Raw genomic sequence first — 18,353 nt, forward strand, 5'->3', positions numbered from 1 at the left:
TGTTAGTTTCAGATGTACAGCAAAGTGATTCAGTTATACATATACATATATTCATTCTTTTTCAGATTCTTTTCCCATATAGGTTATTACAGAAAATTGAGTAGAGTTCCCTGTGGTATACAGTAGGTCCTTGTTGGTTATCTGTTTTATATATAGCAGTGTGTGTGTGTTAATCCCAAGCTCCTAATTTATCTCTCCTCCTCACATTTCCCCTTTGGTAACCATAAGTTTGTTTTTGAAATCTGTGAGTCTGTTTCTGTTTCGTAAATAAGTTCATTTACATCATTTTTCTCTGTGTGACTTACTTCACTTAGTATGATAATCTCTAGTCATTTATTTTTTGGGGCAGTTTTGGAGCTATAGTAGCAGAACAGAGAGGCTGGGACAGAGACTCTACGGCCTGCAAAGCCTAAAATATTTACTTTTACAGAAATAATATTTATGGAAATAATGTTATTTTTCTAGAAGAAAGTTTGCTGGCCTCTGCTCTACACTGTCCTTTGCATTTTTTTTTTTAATTAATAGAGCTTGCTGATTTTACCAAATAAATGAAAAAAGAGCTTACTTGTTCTTTTTAATGCTTACATCATATTCCATTATTTGGAAGTACTGTAATTTACATTTATATTACATTTAAATCTCTTTTTAAATTTTATTTATTTATTTAGGCTGTGCTGGGTCTTAGTTGCGGCACACAGGATTTTCATTGCGGCATGTTTAGTTGCGGCATGCAGGATCTTCAGTTGCAGCATGTGGACTCTTAGTTGCAGCATGTGGGATCTAGTTCCCCTACCAGGGGTTGAACCTGGGCCCCCTGAATTGGGAGCGTGAAGTCTTACCCACTGGACCACCAGGGAAGTCCCCAAATCTCTTCTTAATGGACATTAGATTGTTTCCAAACTTTTGCTATATGAACAATGTTGGCATTTTGTACATGTGCAAGTATATTTTGGAAGTAAATTTCTAGAACTAGGATTGCTGGATCCAAGGGTACATGTGCATATGTAATTTTAATAGATTTTTCCAAATTACTCTCTGTGAGGGTGGCAACAATTTGCACTCACACCAGAAGTTTATGCAAACACCTACTTCCCCACCCACTTGCCAACCCAAAGTGTTAGCAAACTTACGATCTTTGTAAATTGAACAGGTGAGAAATGGTATTGCAATTTAGTTTTAAATTGCATTTCTTTTTTTTAAAATTAATTAATTAATTAATTAATTTATGGCCACATGGGGTCTTCTCATTGCGGTGGCCTCTCTTGTTGTGGAGCACGGGCTCTAGGCGCGTGGGCTTCAGTAGCTGTGGCTCGAAGCCTCTAGAGCATAGGCTCAGTAGTTGTGGCGCACGGGCTTAGTTGCTCCGCGGCATGTGGGATCTTCCCAGACCAGGGCTCGAACCCACGTCTCCTGCATTGGCAGGCGGATTCTTAACCACTGCGTCACCAGGGAAGCCCTGCATTTCTTTTTTAAGGAGAGATTTATTTCCTTTCCTGTGAACATTTTTTTCTTATCTGTTGCCCATTTTTCTCTTGGTTTGTTTTTTTTTCCTTACTGGTTTGTGGGAGCTCTGACTATACTGAGGAAAGTAGTCTGGGGTGTGAGTTGCTCACCTCCCTCCCCCGGTTTATCGTTTGTTTTCTGACTTTGCTTTTGGTAGTTGATCAGATACAGAAATTTATTTAAAATGACTGTGGAGTTGAATGTATTCACTTTAAAATGACCTCTGGGTATTATGTCATTCTTAGAGAGGCCCTTCTCACTCCAAGATTAAACATTTTCCCACTTTTGGATTGTACATGGATTAACTCATTTAATCCTGATAATAACCTTGAGGTAGGTACTGCTATTATCCATATTTTAGAGATGAGAAAATTGAAGCACAATAAGGTAATTAATTGACTTGCCCAAGGTCACACAGGAAGTAAGGGTGGGACTAAATTTTAATTTCAGGCAGTAAAACTCCAAGGCCTCTATTCCTGTCCTCTATGCAATATTGCATCCCTGCCTGAACAGGGAAATGATTCCAAGTTGGGAAGGTAGACTGTCTGTCTACCTTCACTGTTTGGCCTTCAGGATTTGGAAATTCTTGAATTTACTGAAATGACCCCTGGGAATTCAAATGACTGGATTATGAGAATATTCACAATAAACAATCAGCGGTTAAAAAAAATTCCCATGTTTTTCTTTGCTGAATCCTCCTCCTATTTCTGGGAGTTGGGAAATCCCTGTGAGGTTGGCTCCCCCACTTTTATTTTGGGTGGCGGAACTTCCACGGTCTCCTTCTCTCCCCAGATGTCATAGCGTTCTCTTGTCCCCCAGGCTGGTGGTTGGAGCCCCCCAGGAGATAAAGGCTGCTAACCAGACGGGCGGCCTCTACCAGTGCGACTACAGCATGGGCAAGTGTGAACCCATCCCCCTGCAGGGTGAGTCACTGCCCCTCGCTGGGACCTAGGGCTAGGGTTCCACCTCTGCACACACCTGGACTTGTCAGACATTGCCTTTGTCTTGGGATCTGTGATGGGGGCCCAGGGAGCCAGCTCCCTGGCCTCTGAGCTGTATGCAGGCACCCTCAGACACCCCTCTGTGTCCCTTTCCATGACCTACGTGCCTCCTTGAACCCCTCAGACCTCCATGTCTCCCTGGCTGAGGTTCCTGTCCATCCCCTGTCCAGTTCTTACACAGTCCCGTCCATCCCCGAGAGTGACCATGTATATATCTGTCCCTTCAGTCCCCCCGGAGGCTGTGAACATGTCCTTGGGCCTGACTCTGGCGTTCGCCACCAACCCTTTCCAGCTGCTGGTGAGTTGCCTTGGGTCATGGGAGTGTCCCAAGGGAAGGAATTGGGGGCCTAAGACTGCTGGGGCTGGGGTCTTGGTGGGTGGAGGTGCTGGGGTGAAAGGACAGGAAGCAGGGACAGCCCCTCCCACCTATCCCCTGCTCCCTAGGCCTGTGGCCCCACCGGGCAGCAAATCTGCAAGGAGAACACCTATGTGAACGGCTTCTGCTTCCTGTTTGGATCTGACCTACAGCAGCAACTCAGACGGCTCCCAGAGGCCCTGAGAGGTGGGTACAGACGAGCAGCATGAGACTGGAGGGGGCTGGCAGGACTGGGCTGAGGGGCTCATAGTCTGGGGGTTTATTTAAAAGTCTTGGTGCAGAAGCGTGAGGGAACTGGGTTCCAATGCAGAGAGGGGCTCTGGAGAGGTGCTAGGATCTTGCGCTTTGAGGAAAGTCCTGATATAACCACCCATCTTTGTGAGACAATGTCTCAACCATTGTCCTTAGAGTTAGTGCCTGGACCCAGCCTGGCCATAGTGCCTGACTGTAGCCTTTGAGGCTCTAGCTGGTGCGGCCCCCGTCCACCTCTCCAACTTCTTTCCCAACCCTTCTACCTTAGTCACTGTGCTCCAGCTGCCTTTCTTCTCCAAGAACCACACCAAGCTGTCCCTGCCTCAGGGGCTTTGCACTCACTATTCCTTCAGCCTGGCATGCTCTTTCCCCAGATCTCAGCTGACAACCTATTACTGTCATCTCAGCTCAAATGTTAACTCTTCAGAGAGACCTTCCCTGAGGGACTCTTCTGATCATTTCCACCATCACTTCCTACCACATTGCCCTGCTTTGCCCTCTTCATACCTATATATCCATATTTTACTTATTTCTTAAATGTCCTTTCTTCCGGGATGTAGGCTCTGTGATAGGCAGAGATTTTGTTGAGTTTGTTGACTTGCTGCTTGACAAATTGCCCCTGAACTTAGTAGCCTAAAACAAGAAACATTAATTATCTTACAGTTTCTGTGAATCAGGAATCTGGACACAGCCTAGTTGGGTATCTCTGTCTCATGGTTTCTCATGAGCTTGAAGTTGTCAAACCAGGGGTGTGGTCTCATCTGAAGGCCTGACTAGGGGAAGATCCACATCCAAGCTCACTTATAAGATGGTTGGACTGAGGGCCTCAGTCCACACTGGCTGCTGGCTGGCTGCTTCCCTCACTTGCTTGTCCCATGGGCTTCCCCACAGAACAGCTCACAACATGGCAGCTGGCTGCCCTCAGGGTGAGTGAACAAGGCAGTGAGAGAGCAAGAGAGAGTGAGAGCCCAAGATGGAAGTCACAGTCTTTTATAATCGAATCTCAGAAGACTTCTGCCATATTGTATTCTTTGGGAGTGAGTCAAAAAGTCCAGCTCACAGGGAGGATGTAGAGAAAAGGGAACCCTCCTACACTGTTGGTGGGAATGTAAATTGGTACAGCTACTATGGAGGACAGTATGGAGGTTCCTTAAAAAACTAAAAATAGAGCTACCATATGATTCAGCAATCCCACTCCTGGGCATATATCTGGAAAAGACAAAAACCCTAATTCAAAAAGACACATGGACCCCAGTGTTCATAGCAGCACTATTTATAATAGCCAAGACATGGAAGCAACCTAAGTGTCCACCAACAGAAGAATGGATAAAGAAGATGTGATATATATATATATATATATATATACACATACATACGCACACACACACACATAAACAGAAACAACGGAATACTACTCAACCACAGAAAAGAATGAAATAATGTTATTTGCTGCAACATGGATGGACCTAGAGAATATCACACTAAGTGAAGTAAGTCAGAGAAAGACAAATATTACATGGTATTACTTCTATGTGGAATCTAAAAAATAATATAAATGAACCTATATGCAAAACAAAGCAGACTCACAGACATAGAAAACAAATTTATGGTTACCAAAGAGGAAAGGGAAGTGGGAGGGATAAATTAGGAGTCTGGGATTAACAGATATACACTACTACACATAAAATAGATAAGCAACAAGGATTCACTGTATAACACAGCGGACAACATTCAATATCTTGTAATAACCTAAAATGGAAAATAATCTGAAAAATATACTTGAATCACTTTACTGTACACCTGAAACCAACACAATATTGTCAATCAACTATACTTCAGTAAAAATAAATAAATAAAAACTCCAGCTCACAATCAAGATGAGGAAATTATGCAAGGGTGTTAAATATCAGGAGGTGAGAATCTTGGGGACCATCTTGGTGGCTCCTTACCCTTGTTCCCCAAACATCTGTTGATTGAAAGAGAGTGAGTGAATGAATCTTTTAATCCAGCTGATTTCTTTTTTTGTGTGTGTGGCTGTGTTGGGTCTTTGTTGCTGCGCGTGGGCTTTCTCTAGTTGTGGCAAGCGGGGGCTACTCTTCGTTGCAGTGTGCGGGCTTCTCAGTGCCGTGGCTTCTCTTGTTGCAGAGCATGGGCTGTGGTTGTTGAAGCACGCAGGCTCAGTATCTGTGGCACGTGGGTTCCAGGGTGCACAGGCTTCAGTAGTTGTTGCACGCGGGCTCAGTAGGTGTGGCACATGGGCTTAGTTGCTCCGTGGCATGTGGGATCTTCCTGGACCAGGGCTCGAACCCGTGTCCCCTGCATTGGCAGGAGGATTCTTAACCACTGCGCCACCAGGGAAGTCCCATATCCAGCTGATTTCTGACACCAATTTCTTCAACTGCTTGGCCATCTTTTTGCTTGTTTCCAAGTTGGTTCTGGAACCAAGGGCAGATATGTCTTCTTTTTACAGTTTTTTTTTTTTTTTTCTCAAGCTCCTTTGTACTTCACTCTCAACCAATAACCGTCCCTCCTTCTTCACAGAATAAACCAAGGCTACCAGGTGTAAACTCCCTCTACGTCTTCCTTCTCCTTGCCCAGATTTCCTCGATGGCACCACTCTTGGCAGCATCTCACTGGTTTTAGAGGAAGACCCGTCCTTTCCATGAGTAATTCTTCCATCTGGGCTTCTGAGGCTCTCTCGCATCACCAACTCTGGGGTTCACATCTTTAATCACTTGCTCTCTCTAGGAACCTAAATCCCGTCCCTTCCTTTGAATGTAAACCTGCTCATGCTACCCATAACTTAAAAACAATCAACCACTCAAACTGATAGCAATGAAAATTACCTTCCCTCCCCCGGTCTCCTCTCCATCTTCTACCCTCTCTCCTTCCCTTCATCACCAACCTTCTTGGAAGGGATCTCTCTCCTTGTCTCCATTGCCCCCATGCTGTGATCCTTCGCCCTTTGACATCTGGCTCCTGCCCACCCATCATATAGACCTTGCTGTTGCCAGTGGCATCTGTGACCCTCTAAAGGCCAAATCTCTATTCTGTCCTCATGTTCTCTGACTTTTCCAATGTGACCTGAAGATCACCTCTTCCTTCTCCCAGCACCTTGGCTTCAGACATCTCTCCTCTCCTCTCTTCTCTTTCTCTTGCTTGTGCCCCTACTGAGGGCTTCTATGAAGCTCCAGCTCCAAGCTGTCTTCCTCTGCCTCCCCTGCCCACCTAAGGGCACCTGATTACAGCTTCTGTTCTTGCCCATGTGCTCTTCGTGTCTGACTGCATCCAATTCTGTGGCTTCAGCTCCCACCCCCACGTTTCTCTCTTCAATCCTCGCTCTTAAGCATTCCAGACTCTTCTTTTTGAAAACATTTTCATTTCCTTAAAAATAGATAAAACATGCACTCGGTTCAAAGTTCAAAAGGCACTAAGGTATATACCATAAAAATCTCTCCTTCTTGGATCTCCGAGCCTCGTCTTTCCTTCCTGAGAGGCAGCTACTGTTACCAGCGTCTCATGGCTTCTTCTGGAGGTACGCCACGTATCAATATTTATGGACATAGGTGTCTGTATACTTCACTTTGTGCCACAAAAGGTAGTGTGCTCTACACACTGGATTGTACCTTGATTCTTTTCACTTAGTGTACCTTTGAGATTTTCAAGAAAATTTCTGGCTTATCTTCCCTGTTTATTTTCTATATAAATGTTAGAATCTGCTTGTCTATTTTTTAAAAAGCCAATACTTTTTCTGGGTAATTTTATCTCATTTTTTCACTGATGATACAGTAAAATTGACCTTTTTTCCCCTTGTAATGTACAATTCCATTAATTTTAAGATACGCTTAGATTTGTGTAAACAGCAACATGAACGGGATACGAAAGAATTCTTTTACCACCTAAAAACTCCTTTGTGCTATCCCTTTCTACACTGGACCCTTGAAAAACGGCCAGTTTAAACTGCGTGGGTCCACCTATATGTGGATTTTTTTTCCACTAAATTCGTGCTGCAGTACTACCGGATCTGAGGTTGGTTGAATCCGCAGATGCAGAATTGCAGATATGGAATTGCGGATACGAAGGGCAGACTGTGAAGTTATACACGGATTTTCAACAGCATGGAGGGTGGGGGCCCCTCATCCTTGTGTTGCTCAAGGGTCAACTGTGTTTAGAAAGGGACTAATTATAAAGGCGTGGGAGGGTCTAAAGAAGCTACAAGGGATGGTCCAGGAACCCAGGGTGAAAAACAGTGGAGCTGTTGCCACCCTAGGCTGATGGGACAAGGAGAGGCAGAAGTCCCCAGAATCTGGAAGGACAGGGAGTCATGGGGAGTAGGCCTCCTTGAGAGGAGCACTGATCTGTTCAGGGACACGGTTGGCCCAGAGCAGCCTTGCAGGAAGGGAGCTGAGGGAAATACTCTGATCTCACCCTCTTCCCTCCCTCCGGTCTCCTGTTGAGGCTTCTTACTGGGCAAACACAGCTAGAAGCCAGAGGTTGAAAGAGCCCTGTTGACATGTCCCATGTGGGCTGAGCTCTGGGCAAAGTGGGGAACCGTAGAAAGTGGATTTGGGGCTGGGGCAGAATGGGGGGTTGGAGGGAGGACATCCAGCATACGTTTATGTGCACTATTCCTTTTTTCCCCTGTAACTTATTTCTCCCTTTGTATTTCTGGCAAATTATTTCTTATTCTTCATGAGGTAGCTCTGATAGCACTGCTTTCCCTGACTGCCTTGAGCAGAGTGAACCATATTTTTCCATACCGCTCTGTCCCATGCTTTTATTTAGCTAGGCACATGGGTTACATCTTGTTCACCTTTCACTCTCATTGCTCAGCAGAGAGCTGACATGCAAAAAATGAACCCTGAGTCTCTTGTAATCAATTCCTTTTCCTTTTTCCCCAGGGTGCCCTCAGCAAGACAGTGACATTGCTTTTTTGATTGATGGCTCTGGTAGCATCAACCCGACAGACTTTCAGAGGATGAAGAACTTTGTCTCAACTGTGATGAGTCAATTCCAAAAGTCCAAAACCTTGGTAAGGGTCAGTGGGTAGGTTAGGGAACAGCTTGCATAAGGTTGGCAAATACGTGGTAACCAGGCTGCCACGTTACTGTCCTGCTTCTATTAGAGATGTTGCCAACTTGCCAGTTGATCATCGTTTTCTTTCATGATTTGCTTCCTTGCTCTGTCTGGATGTGGCCTCAGCCTTCCTCCAGCCCCCTGTAAAGCAGGCAGACTAATTGATACGGGTTGGCGTGGGACATGAAACCCACATGTCATCTCTGGCTGAGTTCTAGTGCTGGGAAGTGGGAGCTGATGGCCGATCTCTGTCCTGGTGAGGCAGAAGGACTGGGGGCAGGGCAGAATTTGGAGGAATTTGGAGACTAGAGTGTTTCAAGATTTATGGAGAGCTTGCTGGGAGATGGTTAAGGGGGAGGAGGGACACCTTCTCCAGTGTAATACCAGGTGCCCGTTCCCAGTTCTCTTTGATGCAGTACTCTGAAGAATTTCAGACTCATTTCACCTTCAATGATTTCAAGAGAAACCCTTCCCCGGAATTGCTGGTGAAGCCAATAAGACAGCTGTTGGGGAGGACACACACAGCCACAGGGATCCGCAAAGTTGTGTAAGCTCTTCCCTCTTTGCTTAGGATGGAAGGAGGAGGTTTTATTTTTCGTTGAGCTTTGCAGGAAGAGGGGAGTTGTTCAGACAGGGCTGGGGTAGAGGGTATTTCTGGGGGAGGGGTGAGTAAACGTGTGGAGGAGGGACTGTGCCTGGTATGTTCATGACATACAAGTCGTGAGTAAAGGTGGGATTGGGGGGGGGAGGGAAGGGAAGGCTAGAGGGAGGCTAGAAAGATCAGTTGAGGCCAGGTCACCAAGGCAACTGAAAAGCCAGTGGATCCATTGAAGGTTTTAGCAGTGGGGAGACGTACCCATATCTTGTTTTAGAAAGTTCACTCTGATCTCTGTGTGTGTGTGTGTGTGTGTGTGTGTGTGTGTGTGTGTGTGTGTGTGTAGAGGCAAGGGTGGGGATTGGGACAGAAGTGCAGGAGGATACGCTGGAGAACAATTGCCTCACATCAGGAGAGGTTTGATGAAGGCACAATTAAGCTTATTAATTTGTTTTTAATTTAGAAGGAATAATACTCATTTAAAAAAAAAATCAATCTATGCCAAAGTATATAATGGCAATGAAGGCTTCCTTTCCCTCCACTCTTTCCCGTTCTCCTGCTGCCCTTCCAGATCTTGGGGCAGCTACGTCTCAGTGTTTGTCCCAGGAGAACCCAAGTGCCTCCTAGACAGAGCGCAGTTGCATCTGTAACTGCTGACGTTCCTTCCCTAGCATCAGGCGTATCTCTGTCGGCTCGAATTTGACTTTTCCTTCCTCTACCCTGGACAGAAGAGAACTGTTTCACAGCAGAAATGGAGCTCGGGAGAATGCCCTTAAGATCCTGGTTGTCATCACAGATGGAGAAAAGTATGGCGATCCTTTGCACTACAAGGATGTCATCCCTGAAGCGGATAGAAAGGGGGTCATTCGCTACGTCATTGGGGTAGGAAATGTGGCTCTCCGGCCTGATGCTTCTGTAGAGGGTTCTACTTGGATACACCCTCCTTTGAATTTGCAAACATCAATAAAATCAAAGTGGGGCAATGCTCATCTCTGCTAGCCCATATGTTCACAATAGTTAACTATTGTCGCAATAATGCTATGTAACAAACTATCCCAACATTCAGTGGCTTAAAACAATAAGTGAGTCCGTGGGTCAGCTGGGCAATTTTTCTAGTCCTAGCTGGACTCCCTCATGCATCTGTAATCAGCTGCAGGTTGGTTGGCAGCTCTGATGATCTTGGCTGGGCTTTCTCCATTTCTGAGGGTTGCCATCGATATCTGTTTGCCGGACTGGAACGACCGGGGTAACTTGGCTCTTCTGTTCCCTGTGTCTCATCCTCCAGTGGGCTAGCTGGGGCGTGTCCTCATGGTGAAGGCAGAGGAGCAAAAGAGCAAGTGGAAATGTTGCAAGCACTTTTTCCAGCCTCTGTTTTTATCACATATGATAATGTCCGTGGGCTAAAGCAGTACACATGGCTGAGCCTAGAGACAATGAGCGGAACAGAATACTCTGCCAAGAGGAGGAGGGCAGAGTACAGCTTTGGGGAAAGGTCTTGGCTACAGGAAGGGGCAAAGGGTTGGGAACATCAGTGTCCTCAAACTACTACAGTATCTTACATGACATAGAAAGAGGTATCATCACGGGTCTCTGGCTTGGCAAGTAGGAAACACCTTCATATGAAGTAGAAAGCGCCCCCTTCCTCTGAAGAGAGGTCAGCCCCACACCAGGAGGTATGACACAGCAAGTGGACCAAAGGCTGGATTTCAGCCCCAATTTCTCCCTTGACAGAATGTAGAGTGTACAACCTGCTCTACTGTACCTGGCAGCTCTGTCCCAGGGGCCTTCTGGTGCATTCCTTCCTTGGACAGATATTGTTTCAGATTCTTTTCCCGCAGAATTTTCTTTGCTGGAGGAGAGTGCTACCCCCAGAAAGTGTCTGATTCGGCCTCTGTTTTTTGGTAACAGGTGGGAGATGCCTTCTCCAGTGAAAAATCTGTAAAAGAGCTTGATACCATCGCATCCAAGCCGCCTGGTGATCACGTGTTCCAGGTGAATAACTTTGAAGCTCTGAAGACCATTCAGAACCAGCTTCAGGAAAAGATCTTTGCGATTGAGGGTGAGCTAAGGTTTTGTCGTCCTGGAGCAGCTCCAAAGGCAGCTCCTTATCCCAAAACACGTACTTCCCTGTAGAAACAAGAACCTCCTAGCCCTTGGTACCCTGAGCCTCAGCATCAACTCCCTTCTTCTTCCATTTCCCAGCAACTCTGGCCTCTCTTGCTCAATTACTTTGAAATGGAAGGATCTAGACTTTTCTCTCTAATTTTGCAATCTTGGCTAGAGGCTGAAAAATTAGAGGGTAGGGGAGTCAAATCCCTCACAGTATTTTCCCCCAAATTTGGATGTGTTGCCAACATTTGTCTCTTTGGTTCACTGCTGTATCCCCAGTGCCTAGAATAATGCCTGGTACATAAAGGGTGTTCAATAAGTGTTTGTTGAATAAAAGAATTTAAAAGTTGGGGGAAGGTTCATATACAGTCTGGATTTATGGTTTCTCTTGAAAATTTGGAAGATTAGACACCTTTAGGACCATATTCCCGCTTGGCAAAAAGTAGTTGGAGCCAAATAGCCACCATCCCTTTAAAAGGGGCATATGGCTAGATAAGCAGCAAGCATATAAATTGTAGCCATTATCTTTTTTTTTTTCCGATTTATTCATTTATTTTTTGGGCCACGCCATGAGGCATGCGGGATGTTAGTTCCCTGACCAGGGACCGAACCCGTACCCCCTGCAGTGGAAGTGCGGAGTCTTGAGCACTGGACCACCAGGGAAGTCCCTGCACTATCTTGTAACAACTTATAATGGAGTATAATCTGCAAAAATACTGAATCACGATGCTGTACACCTGAAACTAACATTAATATTGTAAATTAACTATGCTTCAATAAAAAAAGGAAAGCGTAACAGAGGACATGTAAGAAAAAGGGGGGTGCACATGGCTTCCATCTGAGCCTCCTTTTGTCTGGCCACCATAGCACTGAGTTTCCAACCCCTGTTCTAGGCTCCTCTACTTTCTTTAATGTAAACGTTCTTCTCCTCACAGGTACGCACACAGGAAGTACCAGCTCCTTTGAGTATGAGATGTCTCAGGAAGGCTTCAGTGCTGTCTTCACCTCTGTAAGTGGTCTTTTGTTTAATTGGGGTTGGGGGCAAGACGAAGAGGGAGAAGAGGTTCAAAGGTTTGGGGGCTCATCTCTGTGACAGGTGTTTGTTGGGAGGCACCTCTTTGATGGGCAGCAGTGGTCCCTTCTCTCTTCCTCATCAATCCTGTTCTCTTTTTAAAAAAATTGAGATATAATGGACATATAACATGATAATAGCCTCAGGTGCACAACATAGTGATTTAATATATGTATATAGCACTGTGAAATCATCACCACAATAAGTCTAGTTAACATCCATCACCTTACACAGTTACACAATTTTTTTTCTTGTGATGAGAACTTTAAGATTTATTCTCTTAGCAACTTTCAAATATACAATACAGTATTAACTGTAGTCACCATGCTGTACATTACACCACCAGGATTTATTTATTTTATGACTGGAAGTTTGTACTTTTTTTTTTTTAACATCTTTATTGGAGTATAATTGCTCTACAATGGTGTGGTAGTTTCTGCTTTATAACAAAGTGAATCAGTCATACATATACATATATCCCCATATCTCCTCCCTCTTGCGTGTCCCTCCCACCCTCCCTATCTCATCCCTCTAGGTGGTCACAAATCACCGAGCTGATCTCCCTGTGCTATGCAGCTGTTTCCCACTAGCTATCTATTTTACATTTGGTAGTGTACATATGACCATGCCACTCTCTCACTTCGTCCCAGCTTACCCTTCCCTCTCCCCGTGTCCTCAAGTCCATTCTCTACTTCTGCATCTTTATTCCTGTCCTGCCCCTAGGTTCTTCATAACCATTTTTTTTTTTTTTTTTTTTTTTTTAGATTCCATATATATGTGTTGGCATATGGTATTTGTTTTTCTCTTTCTGACTTAACTTCACTCGGTATGACAGACTCTAGGTCCATCCACCTCACTACAAATAACTCAATTTTGTTTGAAGTTTGTACTTTTTGACCACTTTCACCCATTTTGCACACCACCCACCGCTGCCTTTGGCAATCACCAATCTGTTCTCTGTATGTATAAGTTTGTTGTTTTTAACTTCACATATAAGTAAGATCATGCAGTGTTTGACTTTCTCCGATTTATTTCACTCAGCATAATCCTCCAGGTCCATCCATGTTGTCACAAAGGGCAGGACTTCCTTCTTTTTAATGGCTGAATAATATTCCATTGTGTACATATACACTACATTTTCTTTATTTGTTCATCCGTTCATGAACACTTAGGTTGCCTCCATGTCTTGGCTATTGTAAAAAATGCTGCAATGATCATGGGGTTGCATGGGGTTGCATGGGGTTGCACTAGCTTTTCAAGCTAGTGTTTTCATTTCTTTTGGATATTTATCCAGAAGTGTAATTGCTGGATCATACTGTAGTTTTATTTTTAAAGTATTGAGGAACCCCCATACTCTTTTCCATAGTGGCTTCACCAATTACATTTCCACCAACAGTGTACAAGGGTTCCCTTTTCTACACATCCTTAACAACACTTATTTCTTCTCTTATGATGCCAGGCATCTAACAGGTGTGAGGTGATACCTCATCGTGGTTTTGATTTGCATTTCCTTGATGATTAGTGATGTTGAGCACTTTTTTCATGCACCTCTTGGCCATCTGTATGTCTTCTTTGGAAAAATGTCTTTTCGGATCCTCTGCCCATTTAAAAATCAGGTTTTAAAACAAACTTTTGAGTTGTATGAGTTCTTTATATATTTTGGATATTAACCCCTTATTGGATATATGATTTGCAAATATTTTCTCCTGCTCTGTAGGTTACCTTTTCATTTTGTTGATGATTTCCTTTGCTATGTAGAAGCTTTTTAGTTGATGTAGTCCCACTGCTTATTTTGTTTTTAGTGTTAAATCTAAAAACTCATCGCCAAGACAAATGTCAAGGAGATTACTACCTATGTTTTCTTCTTGGAGTTTTATGGTTTCATGTCTTATGTTCAAGTCTTTAATCCATTTTGAATTGATTTTTGTGACTAGTGTAAGATAGTGGTCCAGTTTCATTCTTTTGCATGTGGCTGTCTAATTTTCCCAACACCATTTATTGAAGAGACTGTCCTTTCGCCATCGTATATTATTCTCTCCTTTGTTGTATATTGATTTACCATATATGCATGGGTTTATTTCAGGGGTCTCTGTTCTGTTCCATTGATCTACATGTCTGTTTTTATGCCAATACCATACTGTTTTGATAACTATAGTTTTGCAATATAGTTTGAAACCAGGAAGTGTGATGCCTCCAGCTTTGTTCTTTCTCAAAATTGCTTTGATTATTTGGGGTCTTTTGTGGTTCCATACAAATTTTAGGATTGTTTGTTCTATTTCGGTGAAAAAATGCCATTGGGATTTTTGATAGGGATAACGCTGAAGCTCTAGATTTCTCAATCCTGTTCTACCTTCTTGCCCAGGATGGTCCCTTGTTGGGCGCTGTGGGGAGCTTTGACTGGGCTGGCGGAGCCTTTCTGCATACGTCAAAGGATAAAGTCACCTTCATCAACACAACCAGGGTAGATTCAGACATGAATGATGCTTACTTGGGTAAGTAGAGAGGGCAGGGTTACTTTAAGAAGGGGTCAGGATATGGCATAACTCAACTAGTTTAGATGTCCTTGGATCTTTCATAAGCTCTAGGGATAGGTTTAAAGACAGAAATTTCAAAGCTTCATTTTAATTATGTTAACGAAGAGGAATATAGTGCAGGGTCCAATTACCCCAAGCTCCCAAGCATGGGGCTGCCCCACTGCCCCTGCTCAAGGGATAGTCCTGTTGGAGGGGGCAGTGTTTTCCTCTTAGTTCATTATCTTCAGGTTATGCTGCTGAAGTCATCTTGCGGAACCGGGTGCAAAGCCTGCTTCTGGGGGCGCCTCGATATCAGCACATCGGCCTGGTGGTGATATTCAAAAAGAATGCAGGTGCTTGGGAGAAAAACGCTGAAATCAAGGGCACCCAGGTGAGTGCAGAGTGTGTGGGGCATGGATGTGCCAACAGAGGCACCCTGGGGGCTGAGGGCTTCTGGGATGGGCATCATCAGATCCCAAGTGTGACAGAGTTTTGTAAAGCAGAGGGCTTTAAGCTGGAGAGTCATGGGACCAACTTTGCATTTGAGAATGTTGTGCCCTCACTTTTCTAATAATGGTAAATAACAACACTTGACCTGTACAGAGCTCTCTACAAGTCTACCTGTACACAAAGCTGGCATTTGACCAGTCCATAACCAGTATAGCCATATTAGTTATTAAAATATTGAAATAATTCAATATCTGTCAATAAATAGCTGTTTCCTTGAGACATCCTTCCCCCCTGCACCTGCCATACACTCTGGCCCCTCCCCCCAATACTCTTTGAACTTCCCCATGATCCAGCAACTATGAAGTCAGACAGGGAACCTCAGGGCACCTCTAGGACCCACTCCAGCTAAGCCCATGGTTGGTGCCTGAGAAGTCCCAGGAGTTCAATATTTTGAATATCACCCCTGCAAAAGCTGTTTTTTAAAATCCTCAAAAAAGTATCAGCAAACAGAATCCAGCAATCTATAAAAAGGATAGCACATCGTGACCAATTGCGGTTTATCCCAGGAGTGATGCAGGGCTTGTTCAACAATGTTGCAGAAATGGACAAGCTGATTCTAAAGTTCATATGACAATGCAAGAGACCCAGAAGAGCCAAAATAATCTTGAAAAAGAAGAACTAAGAAGAACTAAGTTGGAGGATTCACACTTCCCAATTTTGAAACTTACTACAAAGTTACAGTGATCAAGACAGGGTGGTACCAGCATAAGGATAGACCAGTGGAATAGAACTGAGAGTCCACAAATAAACCCATACATCTATGGTCAATTGATTTTCAAAAAAGGTGCTGGGTCAACTGGATGTCCACAGGCAAAAGAATAAATTTGGACCCTTACCTCACAATATGCAAAAATTAATGCAAAATAGATCAAAGACCTAAATGTAAGAACTAAAGCTATAAGTCTCTTAGAGGGATTCATAGGTGAATTTTTGTAACTTTAGATTTGGCAACGATTGTTTAGATATGACACTACAAGCACAAGCAATCAAAGATAAAATAGATTAGTTGGACTTCATTAAATTAAAAACTTTTGAGCAGCAAAGGACACTATCAAGAAAATGAAAAGAATGGGAGAAACTATTTACAAATCATATATCTGATAAAGGTCTAGTATTTAGAATATATAACGAACTTTTACAATTCAACAATAAAAGGCCAACCTCATGTAAAAATGGGCAAAGGATTTGAATAGATATTTCTCCAGATAAGACATAAAAATGACCAATAAGCACATGAAAAGATGTTCAACTTTATTCATCATTTGGGAAATACAAGTCAAAACCACAACAGAGATACCATTAGAATGGCTATTTAACGAAAAAAATGAAAAATAACACATGTGGGTGAGGATGTGGAGAAATTAGAACCCTCATACATTGCTGGTGGAAATGTAAAATAATACAGCCCTTATGGAACACAATTTGACAGTTCCTCAAAAAGTTAAATATAGATTTATCATATGACTCAGAAATTTCACTCCTAGGTATATACCCTTTTCCAGAATGAAAATAGTTGTTCAAACAAAAACTTATACGTGAATGTTCATAGCAGCATTATTCATAATAGTCAAAAGGTAGAAAGAACCTAAATGTTCATTAACTTATGAATAGATAAACAAAATGGGGTATATCCATACAGTGGAATACTATTTAGCCATAAAAAGAGTGAAGTGTTGATACACACTACAACATGGATAAACCTTGAAAAATTTATGCTACATGAAAATAGCCAGTCACAAAAGGACACATATTATATGATTTAATTCATCTGAAACGTCTAGAGTAGACAAACCCACAGTCAGAAAGTAGATTAGGGCTTCCCTGGTGGCGCAGTGGTTAGGCATCTGCCTGCCAATGCAGGAGACACGGGTTCGAGCCCTGGTCTGGGAGGATCCCACATGCCGTGGAGCAACTAAGCCCGTGTGCCACAACTACTGAGCCTGTGCCCTAGAGGCTTCGAGCCACAGCTACTGAAGCCCGCGCGCCTAGAGCCCGTGCTCCGCAACAACAGAAGCCACCGCAATGAGAACCCGCGCACAGCAACGAAGACCCAACACAGCCATAAATAAATTAATTAATTAATTAAAAAAAAAAAAAAAGAAAGTAGATTAGTGGTTGCCAGGGTATGGTTGGGGGGTGGATTGGGAGTGACTTCTAACAGTTACAGGGCTTCTTTCTGGGGTGATGGAAATGTTTTGGAATTAGTGGTGATGGTTACATAACGTTGTGAATATACTAGAACCCACTAAATTTTATACTTTAAAATGATGAATTTTGTGGAATGTAAATTTTATTTCAATTTAAAAGAGCCATTCTGAAAAATAACTCAATGTAATTCACCATAACAACAGACTAGAGAAGAAAAACGTAATAATCTTAACAGATACAGAGAAAGAATTTGACAAAATACATTCTTTCATGATGTTTTCTTCTCAGCAAACTAAGAATTAAAGGGAACTTCCTCAACCTGAGAAAGAACATTTACAAAAAAATCTACAGCTAGCATCATATTTAAAAGTAAAAGAGAATGTTTTTCTCCTAAAATTGGAAACAAGGCAGGAATATCCACTCTTACCACTCCTATACAACATCATACTGGAAGAGGTAGCTGGTGCAATAAGACAAGAAGAGAAAAGAAAAAAGAGCATGCGGAGTGGAAAGGAAAAAATAAAGGGGTCTCTATTTGGGGATGACATGATTGTTTGCATGGAAAATCCCAAAGAATCTACAAAAAAGCTATATAAGTTATTTCAGTGAGTTCTCAGGATACAAGATCAATATGTAAAAATCAGTTGTATTTCTATACTAACAATGAACATTTGGAAATTTAAATTTAAAGAAAAAGGACCATTTATTAATACAATAGCACCAAAGACCATGAAATACTTAGGTATAAATCTAACAAAATGTGTACAACATCTTTATACTGAAAACTACAAAACACTAATGAGAGAAATCAAAGCCCTAAATAAATGGAGAAATATACTGTGTTCATGGACTGGAAAACTCAATATTGTTAAGATGTCACTTTTCCTCAAGTCAATCTATAGTCTCAACACAATGCCAATCAAAATCCTATTTTATTTTGTAGAATTGACAAGCTAATTCTAAGATTTATATGGAAAATCAAAGAAAGTAAAATATCCAAAACAATTTTGAAAAGGATCTTAGGTAAATACCATTAGGTATTTAGTGGAAGATTCACACACTATGTGATTTTTAGGCTTTCTATAAAGTTACAGTAAGCAGGACAGCGTGGCATTGACAAAAGGATAGACATGAAGATCAGTGGAACAGAATAGGCCTGAAGTATAAGCCTGACACATTGATTTTCAATAAAGGCACA

At 42.8% G+C, this 18,353-nt stretch overlaps 1 protein-coding gene across 3 annotated transcripts in view; it reads left to right on the plus strand.

The window, feature by feature from the left end:
• Window positions 1–18,353, plus strand: part of ITGAM (integrin subunit alpha M) — a 37,742-nt gene that overhangs the window by 3,269 nt on the left and 16,120 nt on the right. For all 3 annotated transcript variants that reach the window (XM_082431184.1, XM_082431185.1, XM_082431186.1), the window contains 10 exons: window positions 2,323–2,426; window positions 2,732–2,802; window positions 2,949–3,066; window positions 8,034–8,164; window positions 8,610–8,755; window positions 9,532–9,685; window positions 10,712–10,862; window positions 11,848–11,921; window positions 14,347–14,476; window positions 14,746–14,888. In XM_082431184.1, coding sequence (XP_082287310.1) covers window positions 2,323–2,426; window positions 2,732–2,802; window positions 2,949–3,066; window positions 8,034–8,164; window positions 8,610–8,755; window positions 9,532–9,685; window positions 10,712–10,862; window positions 11,848–11,921; window positions 14,347–14,476; window positions 14,746–14,888 — 1,222 coding nt within the window. The remainder of the gene's footprint in view (window positions 1–2,322; window positions 2,427–2,731; window positions 2,803–2,948; window positions 3,067–8,033; window positions 8,165–8,609; window positions 8,756–9,531; window positions 9,686–10,711; window positions 10,863–11,847; window positions 11,922–14,346; window positions 14,477–14,745; window positions 14,889–18,353) is intronic.

This window comes from Balaenoptera physalus (genome assembly GCF_965194825.1).
Source record: "Balaenoptera physalus genome assembly, chromosome: 16".
Lineage (NCBI taxonomy): Eukaryota > Metazoa > Chordata > Mammalia > Artiodactyla > Balaenopteridae > Balaenoptera > Balaenoptera physalus.